General features: G+C 38.9%; 1 protein-coding gene across 1 annotated transcript in view; it reads right to left on the bottom strand.

Moving 5' to 3' along the window:
• Positions 1–27395, bottom strand: part of SPAG16 (sperm associated antigen 16) — a 1101103-nt gene that overhangs the window by 909957 nt on the left and 163751 nt on the right. Inside the window, exon 10 of the mRNA XM_052636122.1 lies at positions 26877–27004. Within this exon, the coding sequence (XP_052492082.1) occupies positions 26877–27004 (128 nt within the window). The remainder of the gene's footprint in view (positions 1–26876; positions 27005–27395) is intronic.

Here is a 27395-nt window from a genome sequence, read left to right as displayed (position 1 = left end):
TTCTGATTAACTGACCATTATCAGAAAGAAAGGGTCATAAAATGTCAGCAGGCCTCATAGCCAGAAGATGATGTAAAACCCCTAAGACCTTTTTTTATACATTTATGTAAAGCACCTGATTTTGATAAAGGTCAGGACTGCTGACCCCCACGTGACTTTAAAATTTCCATTTGTCTCTATGTGTAACAAAAGGTATATAAGCAAACCTAAAAAATAAAGAAATCGGATCAGTTTTTGGAAAGACTGATTCCCCTGTGTCGTTTCTTTCTTGCTCCCCGTTTTTCTGGCTGAATTCCCATCTGGAGCATGGGTGCTCACCATGTATACTTACTTGCCCTGGCTTTTAAGTTCCACATGAGAAGGAGCCCAAGGAGGGGCACCTTCCGATATTCAACTGGAACCGGTGGCCCAATGTAGATGGTACAAATTCCTTGTCTTGGAATTTTATTGGTATCCCACGTAAACCAAGTTATTCAGTCTCTTCTTCTCCACTAATATTTCCTACTACACTATCCGTTTCTAACCTCTCTATATATCTCTCTATATATCTGTAATTAAGTAAGTTCTTTCCTAGGATGCCAACTCAGTCCCCACTTCGAATTACCCTCAATCCACTGGGGCTGGACCCCGGCAGTAGCTGACCAGTGGAAAAGAATATACAGAACCATGCAAAACTTGGTAGGATGAAGGAACTGGGTGGGGGGGTGGGGGAGGGTGGGGAACAGGAGTGTTAGTAGGACTGGACCTGCCCTTGGCAAGTGGGGGAAATGAAGCAGGGGCCCAATCCCCACATTGGGGCAATTGTCTGAGTTAGAGGAGAAATATTTAAAGCTGAGAGTGAAACAGCTGATCTGTGGCAGCCTAAATGGAATGAGAACCAGAAAGTCCTTGCTGCAGCCATATATACTCTGGACAAGGACACAGGTACCCTAGAAGGCATAGCAGCTGGAACCTGGAGTTTATGGATTAGGAGCAACCCCAGGGTAAGAGCTGCTCTTGACCATGAAGAGAGACAGATGGAGGGGATGTGAGACAGGAGAAAGTGGTGGTAAATGCCTGTGGAGGAAAGCCAGGCAATCATGGAAGCAGGGTGATAGTGCTGAGTCACATGTAGTGGGTGAAGCCATCACTATAGCCTCTCTCTCATGACAGGCCAGCATTGGCAGCTGAACAATAGAGAGGCTGGCCCATCAAATGCCTGACCCACTGAACTACAGGGTAGGACCCTACCCACGGTGCCCCTATAAGTGCCTGACACACTGATCTACAGTAGGACCCCAACCAAGGGAGGGCGCCTCTCTATGTGCCTGATGTGCTGAACAACAGAGAAAGACCCCAGGCAAGGGAGGCCTTTAAGTGCCTAAACAGGCTGAGTTACTGATAAAGACTGGCCAAAGAGGCCTTCTGATTGCCAGCTACAAGAGGCTTTTAAAAAGACTCTGATAGGGCCATAACTCCTATGGTGGAGGCAGTCCTTATCCCTGCACACTTGGCAGCACCAGGGTCCCTGCAAGCCAAGCAGCTGTGCCACCTTCATGCTCAACCCTCCCTGATACAAAGCTGCTACAGTAGGCAAAAAATCTCTTGCATTTATCCATGCAGGGTCACTTCAGTTGTGTCCGGCTCTTTGCGACCCTGTGGTCTGTGGCCTGCCAGGCTTCTCTGTCCAGCTAGTTCTGCAGGCAAGAATAATGGAGCATTTTGGCCAATACTGGTTGTCATACCCTTCTAGAGCACGAAATTTCCTGCTGCCTTAGCTGCCAACTCCCCTAAGTACCTGGTGCTGCCATATCCCCTGCGACCCAAGCAGCTGCATCACCTCCCCATCTGGTCTTCACTAGGGAAGACCCAAGTCCTCCAAGGCAGCCTCAGGAGCAAAACCCTGTGGACGACTCACATGCAGAGGTAGAAATAAAACCACAATTGAAACACAGGGGCAGTGTGGCTAAGGAAAAAGACTCAAAACCTTCCCACCAGCTGTACAAGCTGCAGATAAAATCCACACAGGCAGATTATGTATCTATGGAATATGTAAAAGGCCATTAAGAGCTCCCACAAAAGAAAACACACTAGTTCTGATAGCTGTGGACTTTGGAGGCAAGAACACACAGGAGTAGGACCAGATTAGAAACTGTGCTGTCCCCATTGCATGTCCAGAGACCAGCACAGAGTTGGAGGACATCCTAGAGAGGTGAGGTGGACTGTGACTTCCAGTGAGGGAAAGGACTCTGACAGCAGTGACTCAAGAAAAACATTTATTGCTCTTACATTTTGACTTGTTCTCTAGGTTCTTTAGGATCTTTTTTTTTTTTTTTTTTTTTTGCCCCCTCTCCCTCTCTTGTAGTTCTTGATTTTATTGTCACTCTGAAATCTAATTAAGCTTTTGAGGTTTTTTTTTTTTTTCCTCAGTCACAATTTTTACTGCTGTTGTTATAAACCTCTGCCTCTATACTGGAGTTTTGCAGTTCTGTAGAGTTTTCCTTGTTTTTTTTTACTTTCTTCTCTTTCTTATTTTTTCTCTTTTTCTAATTATAATTGTTTAAACCATTTTTTTTTACATGTATTCCTTTGTTTGCTTTTCCTACTGTGTTTTTTCCACTTGCAGTTAGTCTTTAATGTATATAAACCTTCTTCACCTACCTCTATTTAATTTTGCATATCTATTCTTTCTTTGAAAAGGAGTACGTCAAGGCTGTATATTGTCACCTTGCTAATTTAACTTATATGCAGAGTACATCATGAGAAATGCTGGACTGGAAGAAACACAAGCTGGAATTAAGATTGCCGGGAGAAATATCAATAACCTCAGATATGCAGATGACACCACCCTTATGGCAGAAACGGAAGAGGAACTAAAAAGCCTCTTGATGAAAGTGAAAGAGGAGAGTGAAAAAGTTGGCTTAAAGCTCAACATTCAGAAAACGAAGATCACGGCATCCGGTCCCATCACTTCATGGGAAATAGATGGAGAAACAGTGGAAACAGTGTCAGACTTTATTTTTTGGGGCTCCAAACTCACTGCAGATGGTGACTGCAGCCATGAAATTAAAAGACGCTTACTCCTTGGAAGAAAAGTTATGACCAACCTAGATAGCCTATTCAAAAGCAGAGACATTACTTTGCCGACTAAGGTCCATCTAGTCAAGGCTATGGTTTTTCCAGTAATCATGTATGGACGTGAGTTGGACTGTGAAGAAGGCTGAGCGCCGAAGAATTGATGCGTTTGAACTGTGGTGTTGGAGAAGACTCTTGAGAGTTCCTTGGACTGCAAGGAGATCCAACCAGTCCACTCTGAAGGAGATCAGCCCTGGGATTTCTTTGGAAGGAATGATGCTAAAGCTGAAACTCCAGTACTTTGGCCACCTCATGCAAAGAGTTGACTCATTGGAAAAGACTCTGATGCTGGGAGGGACTGGGGGCAGGAGGAAAAGGGGACGACCGAGGATGAGACGGCTGGATGGCATCACGGACTCGATGGACGTGAGTCTGAGTGAACTCCGGGAGATGGTGATGGACAGGGAGTCCTGGCGTGCTGCGATTCATGGGCTTGCAAAGAGTCGGACATGACTGAGACACTGCACTGAACTGAACTGATTCTTTCTTTCTTTACTTTCTTTCCTTTCCTCTCAACATATTTGTTACTTTTGTTTTCTTTGCTTTATTCCCAACTTGGCACCTTGCCTTAGTTTCGTTTTCCAGTTTGTGCTTAAGTTAGTTTTGTTAACTGGTTAATATAATTTTTGATTTCCTTTGCTCGCCAGGTCAATCTACTGTACTTTATTTTTATTGAACTGTTTTGATTTTGCTTATGGGTGTATATGTATATATTCCATTATTTTAATTATTATTTGCATGATTTTGTAACTGCCATTTGTTTGGTTTGCCATCTTTGGTTTCTCGTTTTTAGGTATTGTTTTAATCTCAATCAATGCCATAACAAACCATTTGTGGAATCTTTGTTCCTGACCAGAGATCAAGCCCTGAGCCTTTGGAGTGGGAGAACTGACTCAAGAACCTAGACTACCAGACAACTAACCCTAAGGAGTTTCAAATAGTGAGAACTCACACAAAGGAAACCACTTGAATACAAAACCTGGCATCACCCAACCACCACTACCACTCTGTGCCTCATGTAAACAACAGACAAAAGGAAAATACAAACCCAATTATCAACAGGCAGGATTACCACCTCAGCCTTGCCTATCACAGGAAAAACAAACAAAACAAAACAAAACAAAAGAAAACCTCAGCACAAATCTCACCCTATACAAAGCTTACACAAACCCCAGGACTAACCTTAGGAGGGAAGAAAACCAAAAGGAAGAAAGAATTCAACTTAGAATCCTGGGAAAAGGAGACCTCAAACACAATAAGTTAAAAAAATAATAATGAAAAAGCAGAGAAATATGGTACAAATGAAGGAACAAAATAGAAATGCAGAATTCCAAATAAATGAAAAGGAAATAGGCAAACTACATGAAAAAGAATTCATAATAATGATAGTAAAGATCCAGATAATCACAATGGTGTGATCACTCACCTAGAGCCAGACATCTTGGAATGTGAAGTCCAGTGGGCTTTAGGAAGCATCACTATGAACAAAGCTAGTGAAGGTGACAGAATTCCAGTTGAGCTATTTCAAATCCTCAAAGATGATGCTGTGAAAGTGTTGCACTCAACATGCCAGCAAATTTGAAAAACTCAGCAGTGGTCACAGGACTGGGAAACGTCAGTTTTCATTCCAATCCAAAGAAAAGCAATGCCAAAGCATGCTCAAACTACCACACAATTGCACTCATCTCACATGCTAGTAAAGTAATGCTCAAAATTCTGCAAGCCAGGCTTCAGCAATACATGAACCATGAGCATCCAGATGTTCAAGCTGGTTTTAGAAAAGGCGGAGGAACCAGAGATCAAATTGCCAACATCTGCTGGATCAATGAAAAAGCAAGAAAGTTCCAGAAAAACATCTATTTCTGCTTTATTGACTATGCCAAAGCCTTTGACTGTGTGGATCACAATATACTGTGGGATATTAAAAAGCAGAGACATTACTTTGCCAACAAAGGTCCGTCTAGTCAAGGCTATGGTTTTGCCAGTAATCATGTATGGATGTGAGATTTGGACTGTGAAGAAAGCTAAGCGCTGAAGAATTGATGCCTTTGAACTGTAGTGCTGGAGAAGATTCTTGAGAGTCCCTTGGACTGCAAGGAGATCCAACCAGTCCATCCTAAAGGAGATCAGTCCTGGGTGATCATTAGAAGGACTGATGTTGAAGCTGAAATTCGAAAACTTTGGTCACCTGATGTGAAGCGCTGAATCATTTGAAAAGACCCTGATGCTGGGAAAGATTGAGGGCAGGAGGAGAAGGGGACAACAGAGGATGAGATGGTTGGATGGCATGACCAACACAATGGACATGGGTTTGGGTGGACTCCACGAGTTGGTGATGGACAGGGAGGCCTGGCGTGCTGCGGTTCATAGGTCGCAAAGAGTCAGACATAACTGAGCAACTGAACTGAATGGATAGTAAAGAAGATCAAAACCTTGAAAACATAATGGAGAAAATACAAGAATCAATTAACAAAGGCCTAGAAGAATTAAAGAATAAATGTACACCGACAAACAAGACAATTACTGAAATTAAAAATACTCTAGAAAAAATCAATAGCAGAATATCTGAAGCAGAGAATGAATCAGTTAGCTGCAAGATAAAATGGTAGAATTAATTTCTGAAGAGCAGAATAAAGTAAAAAGAATGAAAAGAACTGCGGATAGTCTCAGAGAACTCTGGGAAAATATCAAATGCACCAACATTTGAATTATAGGGGTCACCGAAGAAGAAGAGGCAAAGAAAGAGTATGAGAAATTTTTTGAAGAGATTCAGTTCAGTTCAGTCGCTCAGTCGTGTCTGACTCTTTGCGACCCCATGAATTGCAGCACGCCAGGACTCCCTGTCCATCACCAACTCCTGGAGTTCACTCAGATTCACGTCCATCAAGTCCGTGATGCCATCCAGCCATCTCATCCTTGGTCGTCCCCTTTTCCTCCTGCCCCCAGTCCCTCCCAGCATCAGAGTCTTTTCCAATGAGTCAACTCTTTGCATGAGGTGGCCAGAGTACTGGAGCTTCAGCTTTAGCATCATTCCTTCCAAAGAAATCCCAGGGCTGATCTCCTTCAGAGTGGACTGGTTGGATCTCCTTGCAGTCCAAGGGACTCTCAAGAGTCTTCTCCAACACCACAGTTCAAAAGCATCAATTCTTCGGTGCTCAGCCTTCTTCACAGTCCAACTCTCACATCCATACATGATTACTGGAGAAACCATAGCCTTGACTAGATGGACCTTTGTTGGCAAAGTAATGTCTCTGCTTTTCAATATGCTATCTAGGTTGGTCATAACTTTCCTTCCAAGGAGTAAGCGTCTTTTAATTTCATGGCTGCAGTCACCATTTGCAGTGATTTTGGAGCCCAGAAAAATAAAGTCTGACACTGTTTCCACTATTTCCCCATCTATTTCCCATGAACTGATGGACCAGATGCCGTGATCTTCGTTTTCTGAATGTTGAGCTTTAAGCCAACTTTTTCACTCTCCTCTGTCACTTTCATCAAGAGGCTTTTTAGTTCCTCTTCACTTTCTGCCATAAGGGTGGTGTCATCTGCATATCTGAGGTTATTGATATTTCTCCCGGCAATCTTAATTCCAGCTTGTGTTTCTTCCAGTCCAGTGTTTCTCATGATGTATTCTGCATATAAGTTAAATTAGCAAGGTGACAATATACAGCCTTGACGTACTCCTTTTCCTATTTGGAACCAGTCTGTTGTTCCACATCCAGTTCTATTTCCCTAACATGGAAAAGGAAATAGTCAATCAAGTCCAAGAGGTGCAAAGATTCCCATACAGGATAAACCCAAGGAGAAACACACTAAGACACATACTAATCAAACTAACAAAAACTAAACAGTAAGAAAGAATATCAAAAGCAGCAAGGGAAAAACTACAAGTAACATACAAGGGAAATCATATAGGTTTAACAGCTGATCTTTCCGCACGAACTCTGCAGGCCAGAAGGGAATGGCAGGGTATATTTAAAGTTGAAATGGAAAAATCTACAACCAAGGTTACAGTACCTGGCAAGCATCTCATTCAAAATTAATGGAGAAGTCAAAAGCTTTTCAGAGAAGCAAAAGTTAAGAGAATTCACTACCACCAAACCAGCTTTACAACAAATGTTAAAAGGACTTAGATAATCAAGACATACAGGAGAAGAAAAAGATCTACAAAATCAACCCCAATTAAGAAAATGTCAATAGGAACATATATACCAATAATTACTTTAAATGTAAATGGATTAAATGCTCCAAGCAAAAGACACAGACTGGCTGAATGGATACAAAAACAAGACCAGTATATATGCTGTCTACAAGAAACCCACTTCAGACCTCTACACATATAGACTGAAAGTGAGAGGATGGAAAAATATATTTTGTGCAAAAGTGAAGGAAAGGAAAGCTGGAGTAGCGACAAAATAGACCTTAAAATAAGGAGGATTACAAGAGATAAGGAAGGGCACTATATAATGATCAAGGAATCAATTGAAGAGGAAGACATACCAATTGTAAATATCTATGCATCCAACATAAGAGCACCTCAATACATAAGACAAACATTAACAGACATAAAAGGAGAAATTGACAGTAACACAATAATAGTAGGAGAATTTAACACCCCACTCACACCATGGACAGATCATCAAAGCAGAAAGTTAATAAGGAAATACATCTTAAATGAAACATTAGATGATGGATCTCATTGATATCTTCAGGACATTCCATCCAAATGCAGAAGAATACACCTTCTTCTCAAGTGCACATGGAACATTCTCCAGGATAGACCACATTTTGGGTCACAAATCAAACCTCAGTAAATTTAAGAAAATTGAAACTATCAAACATCTTCTCTGACCACAATGCTATGAAACTAGATACAACTACAAGAAAAAACATGCAAAAAAACACAAACACATGGAGATTAAACAACACGTTTCTAAATAATAGGTTATTGAAGAAACCAAAAGGGAAATCAGAAAATTTTTAGAAACAAATGACAATGAAAACACAACTCAAAACCTATGGGATGCAGCAAAACCAGTTCTAAGAGGGAAGTTTACAGCAATACAACCCTACCCAAGAAACAAGAAAAACATTGAATAGACAACCTAACTTTACACCTAAAACAAATGGAAAAAGAAGAACAAAAAAAAAAAAATAATTAGCAGAAGGAAATAAATCATGAAGATCAGAGAAGAAATAAATGAAAAAGAAATGAAAGAAACAATGTAAAGGTTAATAAAACTAAAAGTTGTTTCTTTGGGAAGATAAACTAAACTGACAAACCTTTAGCCAGATTCATCAAGAAAAAAAGAGAAGAATCAAATTGACAAAATTAGAAATGAAAAAGGATAATTTACAACAGACAATGCAGAAAAACAAAGGATTATAAAATACTAGTATGAACAACCATATGGCCATAAAATGGATAATCTGGAAAAAGTGGACAGATTCTTAGAAAAGTTCAATTTTCCAAGACTGAATCAGGAAGAAATAGAAATTATGAATAAGCCAATTACAAGCACTGAGACTGAAGCTGTGATTAAAAATCTCCCCAAAAAAACAAAAGCCCAGGACCAGATGGCTTCACAGGAGAATTCTATCAAATATTTAGAGAAGAGTTACTGCCTATCCTTCTAAAACTCTTTCAAAAAATTTCAGAGGAAGGAACACTTCCAAACTCATTCTACGAGGCCACCATCACCCTGATATCAAAACCAAAGACAACAACAAAAAAAAACTACAGGCCCATATCACTGATGAACATAGATGCAAAAATCCTCAACAAAATTTTAGCAAACAGAATTCAGCAACACATCAAAAAGCTCATACACCATGATCTAGCTTGGTTTATTCCAGGGATGCAAAGATTCTTCAATATATGCAAATCAATCAATGTGATACACCACATTAACAAATAGAAAGATAAAATCCATATGATAAACTCAATAGATGCAGAAAAAGTCTTTGAAAAAATTCAGCATTTTTGATTAAAACTATTCAAAAAATGGGCATAGAAGGAATCTACCTCAACATAGTAAAGGCCATATATGACAAGCTTATAGCAAACATTATTCTCAATGGTGAAAAACTGAAAGTATTTCCCCTAAGATCCAGAATAAGACAAGGGTGTCCACTTTTACCACTATTATTCAACATACTTTTGGAAGTCCTATCTACAGCAGAGAACAAAAAGAAATAAAAAGAATAGAGATTAGAAAAGAAGCAAAGCTCTCACTGTTTGCAGATGACATGACACTGTACATAGAAAACCCTAAAGATAGTATCAGAAAATTGCTAGAGCTAATCAGTGAATTTAGAAAAGTTGCAGGATACAAAATCAATACACAGAAATCACTAGCATTTCAATATACTAACAATGAAAAATCAGAAAGAGAAATTAAGGAATCAATCCCATTCACCATTGCAACAAAAAGAATTATATATCTAAGAATAAACTTACCTAAGGAGACGGAAGAACTGTACACAGAAAATTACAAGACACTAATGAAACAAATCAAATACAACATAAACAGATGGAGAGATATTCCATGTTCCTGGGTAGGATCAATCAACATTGTGAAAATGACTATACTACCAAATGCAATCTACAGATTCAATGTGATCTCTATCAAATTATCAATAGCATTTTTCACAGAACTAGAACAAAGAATTTCACAAATCATATGGAAACACAAAAGACCCTGAACATCCGAAGCAGTCTTGGGAAAGAAGAATGGAACTGGAGGATTCAAGCTGACTTGATTTCAGGTTATACTACAAAGCTATAGTCATCAAAACAGTATGATACTGGCACAAAAACAGAAATATAGACCAATGGAACAAGATAGAAAGCACAGAAATAAACCCATGTGTCAGGGAACATTTAACAGGAGGATTCCTGCATGCTGTTTTCTATTTCTCAAGGATTCTCTGTTCCTTATCAGTTCCTATTCCAAGAATGAGTAAAGCTGCATGCAGTTCTCAGGACTGAGGTCATGGAATGAGGCATGCAGTGACTCTTTTCAGCATCAGAGACCTGGTATGTATTAGACTATCCATATTGTGGCTATTGATAAAATTTCATCCTGTGTAATAGCTGAGTAATCATCTTCCTAAAGATATATAAGCCTGCATTTCTGCTAATAAAGCACCTCCATTAGAGCTTGGGTCCCTGTGTCTTTCTTTCTTTCTGTCTGTCTCTCTCCTCGTCTAATTATCTGGAGCACAGAAAACTCTCTTGCTCACTCTCCTGCCCATGCTTCTAAGACTGTCTCGAGAAGGTACCCCGTGCCTTCACCACTTCTCGAGAGGGCACCCGGTGCCTTCGTGAGAGACACAAGTCCTGTGTCAAGGACTTTATTGGTTTTCTGCATAAACCAGGGAGTATCATCCTCTTTCTCTCTTTCACTTTTCTTATCGTCGCCTCTGGACCGCCAGGTCCTGGTCCATTAAAGGACCCCAACATCCATGCGCCTATGGGTACCTTATTTTTGACAAAGGAGGTAAGAATATACAATGGGGCAAAGACAGCCTCTTCAATAAATGGTGCTGGGAAAACTGGACAGCTACATGTAAAAGAATTAATTTAGCATACTTCTTAACACCATACACAAAGATAAACTCAAAATGGATTAAAGACCTAAATGTAAGACCAGAAACTATAAAACTCTTGGAGGAAAACAGAGGCAGAACACTGGATGACATAAATCAAAAGAAGATCCTCTATGACTCACCTCCTAGAGTAATGGAAATAAAAACAAAACTATACAAATGGGACCTGATTAAACTTAAAAGCTTTTACACAGCAAAGGAAACTATAAGCAAGGTGAAAAGACAACCCTTGGAATGGAAGAAAATAATAGCAAATGAAACAACTGACGAAGCATTAATTTCCAAAATATACAAGCAGCTCATACAACTCAATACCAGAAAAACAAACAATCCAATCAAAAAGTGGGAAAAATATCTAAACAGACATTTCTCCAAAGAAGACATACAGATGGCTAACAAACACATGAAAAGATGCTCAACATCACTCATTATTAGAGAAATGTAAATCAAAACTACAATGAGATATCAGTTCACAACTGTCAGAATGGCCATCATTAAAAAGTCTACAAACAATAAATGCTGGAGAGGGTGTGGAGAAAAGGAATGCTCTTGCACTGTTGGTGGGAATGTAAATTGATACAGCCACTATGGAAGATGGTATGGAGATTCCTTAAAAAAAAAAAAAAAACTAGGAATAAAACTACCATATGACCCAGCAATCCAATCCTAGGCATATACCCTGAGGAAACCAAAATTTAAAAAGACACATGTATCCCACTGTTCACTGCAGCACTATTTACAATAGCTAGAACATGGAAGCAACCTAGATGTCCATCAACAGATGAATGCATAAAGAAGTCGTGGTACATATACACAATGGAATATTACTCAGTCATAAGAAGGAACACATTTCAGTCAGTTCAAATGAGGTAGATGAACCTAGAACCTATTATACAGAGTGAAGGAAGTCAGAAAGAGAAAGATAAATATCATATTCTAACATACATATATACAGAATCTAGAAAAATGGTACTGAAGAATTTATGTACAGGGCAGCAATGAAGAAAGACAGAGAATAGACTTATGGACATGGGGAGAGGGGAGGAGAGGGTGAGATGTTTAGAAAGAGTAACATGGAAACTTACATTACCATATGTAAAATAGATAGCCAATAGGAATTTGCCATATAGCTCAGGAAACTCAAACAGGGGCTCTGTATCAACATTAGAGGGGTAGGATGGGGAGGGAGATGAGAGGGAGGTTCAAAAGGGAGGGGACATATGTATACCTATGGCTGATTCATGTTGAGGTTTGACAGAAAACAATAAAATTCTGTAAAGAAATTATCCTTTCATTAAAAAATAAATTAATAATTAAAAAAAAACACCAATCATTCTCTATCCATTTCTTCTTCCTACTGTCAATAACTAGGTCTCTAGGTCTTAATACTGCAATGATAAATAGAAACCCAGAAATCAGTCAATCTCTCTCTCTCTCCATTTATCTCCAATGTTTAGAACAATTTGATACATTGTAAGGATGAAATAAACAATTACTGGATGCATGAAGAAAATCAAGCAGAAAATGTCTATAATGTCCCAGTTCAGGACCACTTATTCTCCTCTTACATATAGCTCCAAGTTTCAGCATTGCGACCTAATCATGTCCTTTTTTTGACCAAATCAATGCCCCTCCTTCTCAACTGTGATCTAACTGGAAATGAGAGTTGGTTTTAACTATATTTTACTACCCCATGCCCATATCCATGGCATTCAGATATCAAAAGTACCTGGAATGCCTAATTTTCCTTCTCACATATTCTATATCAATTACAAACTCTTAAGTTCATTGATGGCTGGATGGCATCACTGACTCGATGGACGTGAGTCTGAGTGAACTCTGGGAGTTGGTGATGGACAGGGAGGCCTGGCATGCTGTGATTCATGGGGTCTCAAAGAGTCGGACACGACTGAGTGACTGAACTGAACTGAAGTTCATTGATACATTCTAGAACATTCATACATTCTAGGCAATATATTCCAAATTTGTATTTGCTGCTGAATTCCTCTGTGAAAGCATTTTTAAGGTTTCTCAGATATATCCTCACTTCTTAGATGGTGAACAATGTGGAATATATAGTTGCCAAGAAAATCCGGTTGGGTGGAGAAGGAACAGATCTACAAGATGACTGAGTAAAAGCCCAGGTTCTGCGTCACCGAGGTCAGAGTTAAAAGCTACTGAGTAGTCAGATATCAGAAACAAATCAAAGAGGGCAACTGGGTGAGGGAAAAGTGTAAGAGTCATGAATCCAACAAGAGTCTTAATAGTAAAATGTCAACTGTCTAGGATCTGAGAGGAGAAAGTGTATGTTGAGGATACAAACAAGTAAGAATTAGAAAAGAAAGTCTGACAAAGAAGACAGTCTATATTAAAGGAAACTTGTTTATACTTCCTGACAAATGTGAAAGAACTAGGTCCTGAGTGCATGACAGAAGTAGCTATAGTTACTGTGAAAATATTTTTTATAGCTAATATATTGGGGACTTCCAGTTGGCTCAGTGATAAAGAATCTGCCTTCCAAGGCAGGGGATGTGGATTTGATCTCTTGTAGATCAGTTGTTAAAGAATCTGTCTGTAATACAGGAGTTCAGTTCAGTCACTCAGTCGTGTCCGACTCTTTGCAACCCCATGAATCGCAGCACGCCAGGCCTCCAGGTTCTATTCCTGGGTTGGGAAGATCCCCTGGAGAAGGAAATGGCAACATTCTCCAGTATTCTTGTCTGGAAAATCTCATAGACAGAGGAGCCTGGTAGGCTACAGTCCATGAGGTCACAAGAGTTGGACAAGACTTAGAGACTAAAACCACAGTATTCTAGCCTGGAAAATTCCATGGGCATGGACAGAGGGGACTGGCAGGCTACAGTGCATGGGATCACAAAGAGTCAGATGTGACTTAGTGACCGAACGAAAATATGTATTCATTCCTTCAGTACATGCCAGGCACCTCCTGTATGTCATGGGGTATTAATAAAGAGACATGGTCTGTTCCCTCAAGAGTCCTTGTTGAGGGTTTGGAGACATAAACATATAAATAAGCCATCTTTGGGATTCCATAGGATGTGTTCTATATGACCGTTTAATATTATGTATCTAGTACCAAGAGTTGGGCACAACTGAGCGACTTTACTTTCACTTTTCACTTTCATTCATTGGAGAAGGAAATGGCAACCCACACCAGTATTCTTGCCTGGAGAATCCCAGGGACAGAGGAGCCTAGTGGGCTGCCGTCTATGGGGTCACACAGAGTTGGACATGATTGAAGCGACTTAGCAGCAGCAGCAGCAGTACCAAGAGAGCAGAAAGGAGGGTTGATTTATATGTGGGGATTTCTTTAGGTTGCTCTTTATTTACAAACAGAAAAAGAGAGATGTTTCCAGTAAAAGGAAGGTTGCTAAGACATGAACATGTGAAAAGACTGAGTCTAGACCATAGTAGTATAGAGACTAGGGGTAAAATAAGAGCTAGAAAAATAGGTTGGAGCTAGATTGAGATGCAAACATCGTTGGATCATTGAAAAAGCAAGAGAGTTCCAAAAAAAACATCTATTTCTGCTTTATTGACTATGCCAAAGCCTTTGACTGTGTGGATCACAACAAACTGTGGAAAATTCTGAAAGAGATGGGAATACCAGACCACCTGACCTGCCTCTTGAGAAACCTATATGCATGTCAGGAAGCAACAGTTAGAACTGGACATGGAACAACAGACTGGTTCCAAATAGGAGAAGGAGTACATCAAGCCTGTATGTTGTCACCCTGCTTATTTAACTTATATGCAGAGTACATCATGAGAAACGCTGGGCTGGAAGAAGCACAAGCTGGAATCAAGATTGCTGGGAGAAATATCAATAACCTCAGATATGTAGATGACACCACCCTTATGGCAGAAAGTGAAGAGGAACTAAAAAGCCTCTTGATGAAAGTGAAAGAGGAGAGTGCAAAAGTTGACTTAAAGCTCAACATTCAGAAAATGAAGATCATGGCATCTGGTCCCATCACTTCCTGGGAAATAGATGGGCAAACAGTGGAAACAGTAGCTGATTTTATTTTGGGGGCTCTCCAAAATCACTGCAGATGGTGACTGCAGTCATGAAATTGGGAGAATGGCATTGAAACATGTATAATATCATATATGAAATGAGTCGCCAGTCCAGGTTCAATGCATGATACTGGATGCTTGGGGCTGGCACACTGAGACGACCCAAAGGGATGGTACGGGGAGGGAGGTGGGAGGGGGGTTCAGGATGGGGAAAACGTGTATACCTGTGGTGGATACCTGTTGATGTATGGCAAAACCAATACAATATTGTAAAGTAATTAACCTCCAATTAAAATAAATAAATTTATATTTTTAAAAAATGAATAAAAGATGTTTACTCCTTGGAAGAAAAGTTATAACCAACCTAGATAGTATATTCAAAAGCAGAGACATTACTTTGCCAACAAAGGTCCGTCTAGGCAGGGCTATGGTTTTTCCTGTGATCATGTATGGATGTGAGACTTGGACTGTGAAGAAAGCTGAGCACTGAAGAATTGATGCTTTTAAACTGTGGTGTTGGAGAAGACTCTTGAGAGTCCCTTGGACTACAAGGAGATCCAACCAGTCCACTCTGAAGGAGATCAGCCCTGGGATTTCTTTGGAAGGAATGATGCTAAAGCTGAAACTCCAGTACTTTGGCCACCTCATGCGAAGAGTTGACTCTTTGGAAGAGACTCTGATGCTGGGAGGGATTGTGGGCAGGAGGAGAAGGGGACGACAGAGGATGAGATGGCTGGATGGCATCACTGACTCGATGGACGTGAGTCTGAGTGAACTCCAGGAGTTGGTGATGGACAGGGAGGCCTGGCGAGCTGCGATTCATGGGGTCACAAAGAGTCGGACACGACTGAGCGACTGAACTGACTTGAACTGAGACTGTGATGACTCAGGCATATCTTGAGGGCTTGAAATATAATAAAATATTCTAAATTAGAAATAAGATCTCAGAATCATTTTAGAAAGATTACTCTAATGGCAGTAAAGAGCATAAATTAAAGTTGGAGGAGCAACTGGAGGCAGAGAGATCAGTAGGAGGAGGTTACAGAAGCCTAAGTGTTAGCTGATGGACTGAGAAATGAATAGTGCACCACTCTTTTTGGATACAGAATACATAGACTTAAATGACTGATTGAATGTGATTAAGTGGTTAGGAGGACCAAACATTCACAGATCTTAGATGATAATGATACAAACCAAAACAGGAGAAAGAAGGAAGTGAGGGTGGAGGGGAGGGGATGGTAGAAGATGGAATTGCCTTTGAAAACTATTAATTTTGAGGTGCTCACAAAACATGCAAATTGAAATGTCTGATTTTATGAGGTACTCTGCTTCCCTGGTGACTCAGGTGGTAAAGAATCTGCCTGCAATCGGGATACCTGGGTTTGATACCTGGGTTGGAAAGATTCCCCCGGCGAAGGGAAAGGCTACCTACTCCAGTATTCTGGCCTGGAGAATTACATGGAGTATAGAGTCTATGGGGTCACAGAGAGTCAGACACCACTGAGTAACTTTCACTTTCACTGAGTTAATAGCATTGTCTTGGGATAATGTCAAGAATTTTAAATTAAAGTTGCATTCAAAGTACAAGTATTGTCATCTGTGTTGCAGGTATACTCTAATGACAAAGATTTACTGTTTTATCTTAGATTATAAAACACTGTTGATATGAAAAAAGTAATCATATAAAATGAACATGATAACTTCATCTCGGTCATGGCCACATAAAAAACTGCCAAAATTGGCTTAAGATTTAAATCTACTGTCACAAGCACTGATATTTATAGCTCATTCACCATATATCTATGAACAGCAAAGGAAAAATATCTTATGAGCTATCATTCCACGTGCATCAACTTTAGCATGTATTAAAGGCAAAGTCTTGGCAAATTTAAGTAAGACACCCCAAGTAATGACAAAAATTACTGAAACCACTTACTACTTATATTATGTCAAATCTTGTAATCCCTGATTATTTAAACTGAATATTAGTACATGTGTGATTATGATATAGCTTGAAACAGTAAATATATTGCTAAAAAGAAAAGTATATTGATACTTGCCCTAAACCATCTTCCCTAACATTCTATATTTCAAGGATTATATTTTTTTTGTAAACTTCCATTTCCCTTTCTATTACATAATAGGAAATACTATTAATAGCAGGCAGCTAAGCAAGAAAGTAGAGTGAGAGATAGTTTCCATATTTATTGGAAAATTATTGCATTGTCATTCCATGGAAATTTGACTTTCCTTATAATAATATACCCCAGAAAAGAGTTTAAGGTAAAAACTGAAGGACTAGATTTTTTCAAAAAGTGAAGCCACGTCCTAAGGAAGACAAGCATAGCTTCATTTTTAGCAACCTTAATTAATAAGTGGGATTTTATGCATTGTTGTGCTACACATAATTGCTATATATAATTATAATATGTCCAGCAATACCTTCTTGAGGGTCACTGTGGTTATTATTATGGATCTAGATAATTAAAAACAGGATGAAAAACTGTTACAGCCTCAGAAGGATAACTGTCGGTCTCTCTCTGAGTCTATGCAGCCCCGGAATTGAAAATGCTTTGTGCAACATGCATAACCAATGAAAAGGTCTTTCCATAATTTTAGCTGTAATTTGATTCAGAAAACAAATCAGAACACCTTCTGGAAGATGACAGCTGCTCAACAAATCCAAAGTGCCTAAGCAAGCTTAGTTTAAAGCTGAAGACATACAGGCAAGGGCACTAAAGACAATCTGAAACAAATTGAGAATCTGATCTCCTAATTAGATGATGTATTTATTTATGGAATATATCCAAAGAGATAAATGGGTCATAAAAATGTATGTTTACATTTACCATAAATTTATGTACCTCTTCCTTTTTAAAAAATTTAGGCCATAAATATTACCATTATTTAATGGAAAATAACTGAATACCTTAGTACTTTGATAGTAAACCACAAAACCAACAGAATATATTCATATACTACAGAAAATATTTTAAAATATTCTGTACACTCCTTGTAAGTAATGATTACAAATATTTTATTGCATATAATTATTACCCTTCTAAGGAAAATTTTCTTGATGCTTCAAGGGACTTATATAGCATATTAAAAAGCAGAGATATTACTTTGCCAACAAAGGTCCGTCTAATTAAGGCTATCGCTTTCCAGTGGTCATGTATGGATGTGAGAGTTGCATTGTGAAGAAAGCTGAGCGCTGAAGAAGATGGTTTTGAACTGTGGTGTTGGAGAAGACTCTTGAGAGTCCCTTGGACTGCAAGGAGATCCAACCAGTCCATTCTAAAGGAGATCAGTCCAGGGTGTTCATTGGAAGGACTGATGCTGAGGCTGAAACTCCAGTACTTTAGCCACCTCATGCAAAGAGTTGACTCATTGGAAAAGACCCTGATGCCTGGAAGAATTGGAGCAGAAGGAGAAGGGGACGACAGAGGATGAGGTGGCTGGATGGCATCACTGCCTCGATGCACATGAGTTTGGGTGAACTCCAGGGGTTGGTGATGGACAGGGAGGCCTGGCGTGCTACGATTCATGGGGCTGCAAAGAGACAGATACGACTGAGCGACTGAACTGAATTGAACTGAAGAAGAATTTTCTTGATGTTTCAAGAGACTATAACTTCTTTTCTTCTGATAATTCAAAGTTTAAATATATACTTTGCTCTAATATATTGCTTGTCTGTTTAGGGGATGTAAGGAGAAGGCAATGGCACCCGACTCCCATACTCTTACCTGGAAAATCCCATGGACAGAGGAGCCTGGTAGGCTGCAGTCCATGGGGTCGCTAGGAGTCGGACACGACTGAGCGACTTCACCTTCACTTTTCACTTTCATGCATTGGAGAAGGAAATGGCAACCCACTCCAGTGTTCTTGCCTGGAGAATCCCAGTGATGGGGGAGCCCAGTGGGCTGCCCTCTCTGGGGTCGCACAGAGTCGGACACGACTGAAGCGACTTAGCAGCAGCAGCAGTTAGGGGATATGAACATCATGAAAATAACAAAATTCAGCTTATTGTAAATTGCAGTTTAGTCGCTAAGTCGTGTCTGTCTGTTTTGCAACCTCATGGACTGAAGTCCACCAGGCTCCTCTGTCCATGGGATTTTCCAGGCAAGAATACTGGAGTAGGTTGCCATTTGCTTCTCCAGGGAATCTTCTCAACCCAGGAATCAAACCTGTGTCTCCTGAATCTTAGGCAGATTCTTTACCACTAAGCCACCAGGGATTCCCTTTTTATAAATATACATTGTAAAATTCAAGTTAAATTTATAGTTATAAAAAGGATCTAAAATTTAATTTGGAAATACATTTTACAATATAGTAGTGATTCCTTATAAACATATATAATTGGTAGCCCAAAGAAGATCAGAGATACTGATCTATGCTAAAAATTTACATTTCTATGATGCCCATTTTTTGCATTAAAAGCTACTTAGTCACTTTTTCTTTACTTCTGGTGGTGCTTCTATGGAAGTGCATGGAATAGTACTGACATGAAATTAACTACTTGCCAGGCAGCACATGAAGCTGTGAATTGTCTTCACAGTGGAGCCTAAGGGGTCCCATTCAACTCTAAGTCTACTTGCAAGTTTAATAAGCACCTAAACTTAACATGACCAACCCCACATTCCAAACCTGGCCCTCCCTTAGCTTTGAAATTAATGGCCACTCTATCTTCATTTGATCTGACCAAAAACCCTGGAGTTATCCATAATTATTCTCTCTCAGCCTATGCCCAGCCTACCCAAAAATCCTGCTCACTTTCTCATCAAAAACTAAAAATCTTACCACTTAGTCTCTATAATACTACCATCCTAGGCCAGAAAATCTTTATAACTCTCTTAAATTACTGAAATAGTTCCTAACTAGTCTGCCAGCTTCTACTCTTAACCTCCATTGACAGTCTAATTCCCACACAGTTGTCAGAACATCTTGTTGTTATATAATATAAGCCAAATTGCATAATTTTTCTCACAATCTTCTAATAGCTCTCCAACATTCTCAGAATAAAATTAACAGTCCTCTTTACTAAGATTGTGAGGACTTAAGTCTCACTCTCTCTGGTCCCCAAGTACCTAACTTCATTTTCTTCTCCTCTTCTATTAATCCAAGTTCACGTACTCTGTTTCCTTGTTGGAAACATTCTGGACATGCTACCAGAAATACATAGACCCATGCTAAAAAATTACATTTATATGATGCCCATTTTTTTTGCATTAAAAGCTACTTAGTCGCTTTTTATTTATTTCTGATGACTGCTTCTATGGAAGTTCATGGGTTAGGACTTTGCATTTGTTGTTTCCTCAACTCTAATTTTCTTCCTTATTTGGTGTATGTCTCACTTCCTCACCCGCTTTAGGTTTTTATTACATGTCAGCTTCTCAGAACAGTCCTGGCCCCTTGTGTTCAACCTCAAGCCACCCTCTAATTCCATGTCCCTCTGTCTGCTTTGTGTTTCTCTTTAGCACTTATGATCATCAAAGATGATATATGATCATATATATGTTCACTATTGGTTTATTACTTGTTCCTTGTAACAAATGTAAGCTGCTGGAAACATATTTCTATGTATTTAGTTAATGGTCCAGAGTCAAGTTCCAGTTCAGTCACTCAGTCGTGCCCGACTCTTTGCGACCCCATGAGTCGCAGCACGCCAGGCCTCCGTGTCCATCACCATCTCCCAGAGTTCACTCAGACTCATGCCCATCGAGTCCGTGATGCCATCCAGCCATCTCATCCTCTGTCGTCCCCTTCTCCTCCCGCCCCTAATCCCTCCCAGCATCAGAGTCTTTTCCAATGAGTCAACTCTTCACGTGAGGTGGCCAAAGGACTGGAGTTTCAGCTTCAGCATCATTCCTTCCAAATAAATCCCAGGGCTGATCTCCTTTAGAATGGACTGGTTGGATCTCCTTGCAGTCCAAGGGACTCTCAGGAGTCTTCTCCAACACCACAGTTCAAAAGCATCAATTCTTCGGCACTCAGCTTCCTTCACAGTCCAACTCTCACATCCATACATGACCACTGGAAAAGGTGGTCATAGCCTTGACTAGACGGACCTTTGTTGGCAAAGTAATGTCTCTGCTTTTCAATATGCTATCTAGGTTGGTCATAACTTTTGGACCTGATAAACGCTAAATACATTTTTGTTGAATGAGTAAATGTGAAAGTACTTTCAGTCTTTTTTTTTTTTAAATGTTTCATTAATCTTATATATCCTAATGCATCTATTTTCACAAAAATATTGTGCATTAGTTAGGGAAGTTAAATTAGGATGTCAGGCAAAGCTTGATGACAACCGGAAAACTCTTCAAGCAACATATGACACAGAGATCCACTTGCCTTCTAGCACACAACTTGTCACTTTCAAAGTTTGCTGATTCCAGCTATGAGGATGAAACTGGAGAGAGCAGAGAATCCTATTGGAAGACTTAATAGATGACTCACTTCAGAAGGCTAGGAGATAGACTCTTCCAATGGGCCCAGGGAGGAAGAAACTGAATTGGTGAGTATTTAGCCAGTCTCTGCCATCTATAAATTAGGAAAACACTAAGATTTCATGTTCGTTTCCATTTTTTTGGTAAATTAATTTATTTATTTTAATTGGAGGCTAATTACTTTATAAAATACTTCAAAATAATATATACTGCATGCCTGCTGAATTCCATGATGGAAATAAAATATTAGTAGAATGTTAGGATTGACAGTAACTGAAGGAATGAAGAGTAAAACATTAGCTACATATTTCAGGAACTGCCTACCCAAGGAGGTAATATCTGAGCTGAGATTTCAGAGATAAGAATGAGCCAAACATGCACAAACTGGAGAAGTAAAAACTCAGAGGGAAGAGGTAGTATAAAGACCTGAGGGCAGAGATAAGTATGGCAGGTTTGCAGAATAGGGAGACGATTGGGTAGTTTAGTCTTCTGAACAAGAAAACAGGGAGAGCATGTGGTCAATGCAACGAGAGGTGGACAACAGTCCCAACCAGCAGAGTGCTGTAGGCATCAGTAAGAAGTTTGGGATCTTACTTTAAAACAGGGGGGAGACATTATTGTACTGAAAGCAGTGAATTTTATCATCTGGTTTATATTTTTAAAAGATAGGTTTAGCTAGCATGAAGTCAATGAATTAGTAAGGTTTTGCAATAGTGTGAGATATGGCCATAGTAATATAGATAGAAGTGGGAAAATGTAAATGTGTTTTGGAGGCAAAACCTATCAGACTTACTCTTGGATTGATGGTGGGAATTGTGGGGTGAGAGAATGAGTAATTAAAATTACTTCTAGGCTTTTAGCTTGAGTAAGTTCATGTAAATTCACATTTTGCTTTTGCAAAATGGGGAAGATCAGTAGAGCCAGTTTTCTGAGGGAAAACAAGAGTTCTTTCTGAACATGATAATTTGGAGAAGCCTATTAGGTGTTCAAGCCCAAGGGAGATGTCAGTGGTAGAGATAGTACCAAGGGGATTATCTATCATTGTGTGATCAGCCACTCAGTCATGTCTGACTCTTTTTGACCCCATGGAATGTAGCCTAACAAGCTCCTCTGTCCGTGGGATTTTTCAGGTAAGAATACTGGAGTGGGTTGCCATTTCCTACTCTGTGGAGAGTACTTAAAGACTGAGCTTGGAAGAGGCCACAGGAAAAAGTGTAGACTGTGAAAAGATGAAGCCAGAAGGCTAAGCCAGGGCAATTACCAGCCATAAGTCTGGCAGAAGAGAAGCAGACTGCTGACAAGACACTGAGCAGGACAGCCTGAAACCCAGCAGGAAGACCTGGACCATGCAAATAATGGATTCAAGAGAGTAAACACAAGGGTAGTGGGTTGTATCAACTGCAGCTAAGAGGAGAAGAATGAGTAAGTGGCCACTGGTGGTGGGCATGGCAGCAGCCAATGACTGACAAGAGTCAGTTCCAGAGTAGAGGACAGAGAGGGAGTTCCACTGAATGGGAAGACTGAGTAGAAACTGCTAGTTCAATCAGCACTACTACCAACCTTTTTAGGGAAATGAGCAGAGCAGCTTCTGGGGAAACAGCATAGGTTTGGTGGGGGCAGGGAGGGGGTGGTTGGTCAAGAAAATGTTTTTTTTAAACTAATGGGAGTTAATATTCTAGGCTGATGGAAACCATCTTGTTAAAGTAGGAGAAAGACAGCTATCTTAGAATTCAAAAACTGTTAACTAATCTGATTTAAAACCCTCTGTTTCTTTGACCTATGAAACTGTACTCTACAAAAATGAAAATTAGTAAGACATTAAGAATTTTTAAATTATATGGAATTTAATGTGCATTTATTTTATTATGAACTTATTAGAAAAATCCAGCAAAAATACATTTTAATAAATCTGTGTTTTCCAGGGAAAGAATATGTAATTAGCAAATTCTGTACTTGAAAACAGTCTAATGAATTATTTTAATGGTTTAAGTTTAAAGCAATTATCCTAGGTTAAACTTGTCAGGGGAAAAAGTATCTTGGCCAAACTTATGGGTTATATAGCTGTAGGTTACTGACAAATTTGTATGCTTGATTGTAAAAATAGAAACTATTTCCTTGGTCTTTTTCTTTAATACAATGTATGGACTTATCCACTATTTTGTGGTTTGTTTTTGAGTTAACTAGACCTGATAACAAATTTTTTCTTTGTAATTCACAAGGTTTCTGAGCCTCATCTGTGTGTGTGTGAATGTATATGTAAAAGAGACAGAGACAAAGAGAGAGACATAAAAGGGGAAACAGCTGAATCCTGGCATTTACAGATGCTTACTAAAATGGCTTATTGTTATTATTGATATTCTTTCATTATCATTGTCATTACTATTATTATTATTTTGATGAAGTTAAGAAACCTATACACCATAGGGGAAGAATTTTATTTACACTCATGGTAATTTAAAATCAAAATAAATTCACAGCTACCTATAAAACAATTTTTTTATTCTTTAAAGAAACATATAATTGAGTCAATGAACATTATATTATTAAAGACCTCATTATTCAAAAAACAGATCATGGCATCCAGTCCCATAACTTCATGGCAAACAGATAAGGAAACAATGGAAACAGTGACAGACTATACTTTCTTGTACTCCAAAATCACTGCAGATGGTGACTGCAGCCATGAAATTAAAAGTCACTTGTTCCTTGGAAGAAAAACTATTATAAACCTAGACAGTGTATTAAAAAGCAGAGACGTCACTTTGCCAACAAAGATCCACATAGTCAGAGCTATGGTTTTTCCAGTAGTCATGTATGGATGTGACAATTGGACCATAGAGGAGGCTGAGCGCTGAAGAACTGATGTCTTCAAACTGTGGTGTTAGAGAAGACTCTTGAGAGTCCCTTGGACAGCAAGGAGATCAAAGCAGTTAATCCTAAAGGAAATCAACCCTGAATATTCACTGGAAAGATGGATGCTAAAGCTGAAGCTCCAATACTTTGGCCACCTTATGCAAAGTGTTGACTCACTGGAAAAGAACCTCATCCTGGGAAAGACTGAGGGCAGGATGAGAAAGGGGCAACAGAGGATAAGATGATTGGATGGCACCATAGACTCAATGGACATGAGTTTGAGCAAACTCTGGGAGATAGTAAAGGACAGGGAAGCCTGGAGTGCTGTAGTCCATGGGGTCACAAAAGAGTTGGACATGACAGATGGACTGAGCAACATTAAAGACCTATAAAGTACCAAACTTCTGTGTGTATATAAGGACTGAAGGGAGTGTGGTGATTTGGTTTTAAAATTAAGAACAGAGAGTATTAAATTATCTGAGCAACACTAGAAATTTACAGTTGAGTTTTTTATTATGGCTAGTTAAGGACTGGTGGTATACAATAAGAATACAGAGAAAGCAGTAGAAGAAAATAAGGTGGGAGAGAGAAAAACAAACCTGGGACCAAAAAGAAATGGCTGTATCAGGAAGCAGAAAGTGAGACAAATTGAAAAGGAACAAACAGTCAGAGGAAAAAAAAAAAAAAAGGAGGGGGGTTCCCAGGGAAATGAGTTGTCCCAAAGTCACAGCTTAATTTTCCTTTGAGGTATGTTACTCTGGAAAATTAGTGATTATCATTTTCTACTCACAATTGATCTGTTTTTTTCTTACTGTCTAACTCGTAATTCTAGAATATTTTCTCCTAATGGGCTAACTAGTGAAGATTATGACAGAGAAATTATTCCCTGGGTTGCAGTAGTAGTTATCAGGGCAGCTGTCTTTCCAAAGGCTGCAAATATATTCAGCTGAAATCTAGATTTTGTCTTTGACTAAGAGTCAAATGTTTCCCATGTTTTCTTTTCCTTGTTTTCATTTAGTGAAAGCTTCTCTCTTAACCTTCACATAATCATTGGTCACTGTAGGCTGTGCTTACAGTATCTAGACTGTTCAGAGATCCCAGACTGTGCACCAGCAGACTAGTACAGGCTGTTCCTACCAGCTGAGGTCCAGGATCACAAAGCATCAAAGGAGTTTGTTACTCACCCTTCAAAACCCTGTTGTGTTTGCTACTGCGAAATAATTAAAAATTAATCAAGATGATGAAATATGAGTGTGATAAGCAGAACTGCTATCAATGAAAATTAAATTAATGCTGTGAAAAAGCAAGGAGATCATCTGAGTGTCTCAAGCTCTTGTTTTAGATTACGGAAATTACAAAATTGAACTTGTTAGTGATGCGTTATTGGTAAGAAATATGATGTAGAATTCCAATCAACAGTCACTTAGTCAAAGAAAAAGTCATGACCTTACATCGAAAGACTGGGATGTGAGTGCAGATGAACTGTTTGAAGTTGAAATAGACTACTTAAGGAACGAATGTATCATTATTCTAGTTCTTTTTTACTAACAAAACTTTTTCAATTCATTAACCTACAGGTTTTGATCATGGCAGATTAAAATCATATCTACTGTGCTCATAAGCAGGATACCATAGACAGTATTCTTGGTACATGCAAATAATCAAACAACTGGGTCTTAGAAAGTAAATTCCACATAAATTCATCCAGAGCAAATGAAAACCTCATCACAGCTAAGTGTACGTTAGTAGAGTTGGTTAACACTCTCTTCTGAGACATTCGTCCTCATTAAACATAACAGGGGCTTCCCTGGTGGCTCAGTTGGTAATGTGGAGACCCAGCTTCCATCCCTGAGTGGGGGAGATTCCCTGGAGAAGAAAAGGAAACCTACTCTACTCTTCTTGCCTGGAGAATCCCATGGACAGAGGAGCCTGGTGGGCTACAGTCCATGGGGTTGAAAGAGTCAGACACAACTGAGTGACTAACACTTTCAGTTTCATTTTCTTTCAAACATAACAGGAATTATTATGACAAACATGTTTGTCAAGTATTTTTGTACAAATCCTAGAGTTCTTAAAGGTCAATAATAAACTTGGGGTTATATGAACAAATGCAAGAAAACAATATTACTTACCTAAACTGTAATCAAAATGATATATCTGTGGTTATTTATAAAAGCTGACTACTTAGTAAGAAATTAATCTACCATAGAAATCTATGATAGGCTGTATGTTTACTGATTCTTCACAGAAATATTTTTCTCAAACACTCTAAATAAGAGCAGTATAAATTCAAGATTTTAAACATTTGCTATAAATGTAAATATGCAGATTCATAAAATAGTACATTTTAATAAATACCAAATAATAAGCTTCACTTTCACACTGATGTGATTATGGTTTGCAAAACTATGATCCTCAAAAGAAAACAAAGCAATGTGTTAATGAGGAAAAAAAAGTACACTGGTAAAATTTTAAGTAAAATAATCAAATGAAATGCATAGTTGCTGAGATCCTATTTTTAAAATAAATCCTACAAACGTCTCTAAAAAAACGTGTGCTTCATTTTAACCAAGAACTGCAACCTCTACATTAAATATGCACAGTCATGCACTTAGGCTGTACTGCCACCAAGTGCCTCAACCAATTAGTATTGAGGTTCTTGCAGCAGCTTTAAGCAGATTCTTTCAGTGTTACACGGAGTAATTTCAGATACAGGCTAAGAGCAAACCACTTTGATCATAAACAGTTATAAGAGCATCAAAATTTAGACATGACAATAAAACCTCAAAAGTATTAATAAAACATCAAGAATCCTACCAGCTCACTGGAAGTTCGTGAAGTCTGAATATGTTATTCAGCTTGTAGTCAAATTTTGCTGGACAAAGATTCTCTTTGCCTAAATCCAGGTTTGGATTTGGTTGCATATGTGTAGGAAATTCTGAATCCTAGAGAAAAAATAAAGCAAGAACTCTGTGTAAAATAGAAACTCATGGTACACATTGATACAGTCTTATTTAATATTTTATTTAAAAAATGCTACTATTAAATCCATCATTCTTTTTTTTTTATATATAATTTTAAAATCTTTAATTCTTACATGTGTTCCCAAACATGAACCCCCCTCCCACCTCCCTCCCCATAACATCTCTCTGGGTCATCATTCTTGATTTTAGTTTTGAGAAAATATGCAATAAATATAAAATTTTAAATAAGGCATATATCTAATTGTATAAATATAAACTGCATGCTACATGGTAAAAATTCCTTGCAAACATCCCTTTACTGAATTACAATGAAACACAATATAGCATTTCTTATATATTATTGGTCTATTGT

Source organism: Budorcas taxicolor, chromosome 2 (assembly GCF_023091745.1).
Source record: "Budorcas taxicolor isolate Tak-1 chromosome 2, Takin1.1, whole genome shotgun sequence".
Classification (NCBI taxonomy): Eukaryota; Metazoa; Chordata; class Mammalia; order Artiodactyla; family Bovidae; genus Budorcas; species Budorcas taxicolor.
The sequence above is the reverse complement of the archived record's forward strand: the minus strand, read 5'-3'. Positions and strand labels throughout refer to the sequence as shown.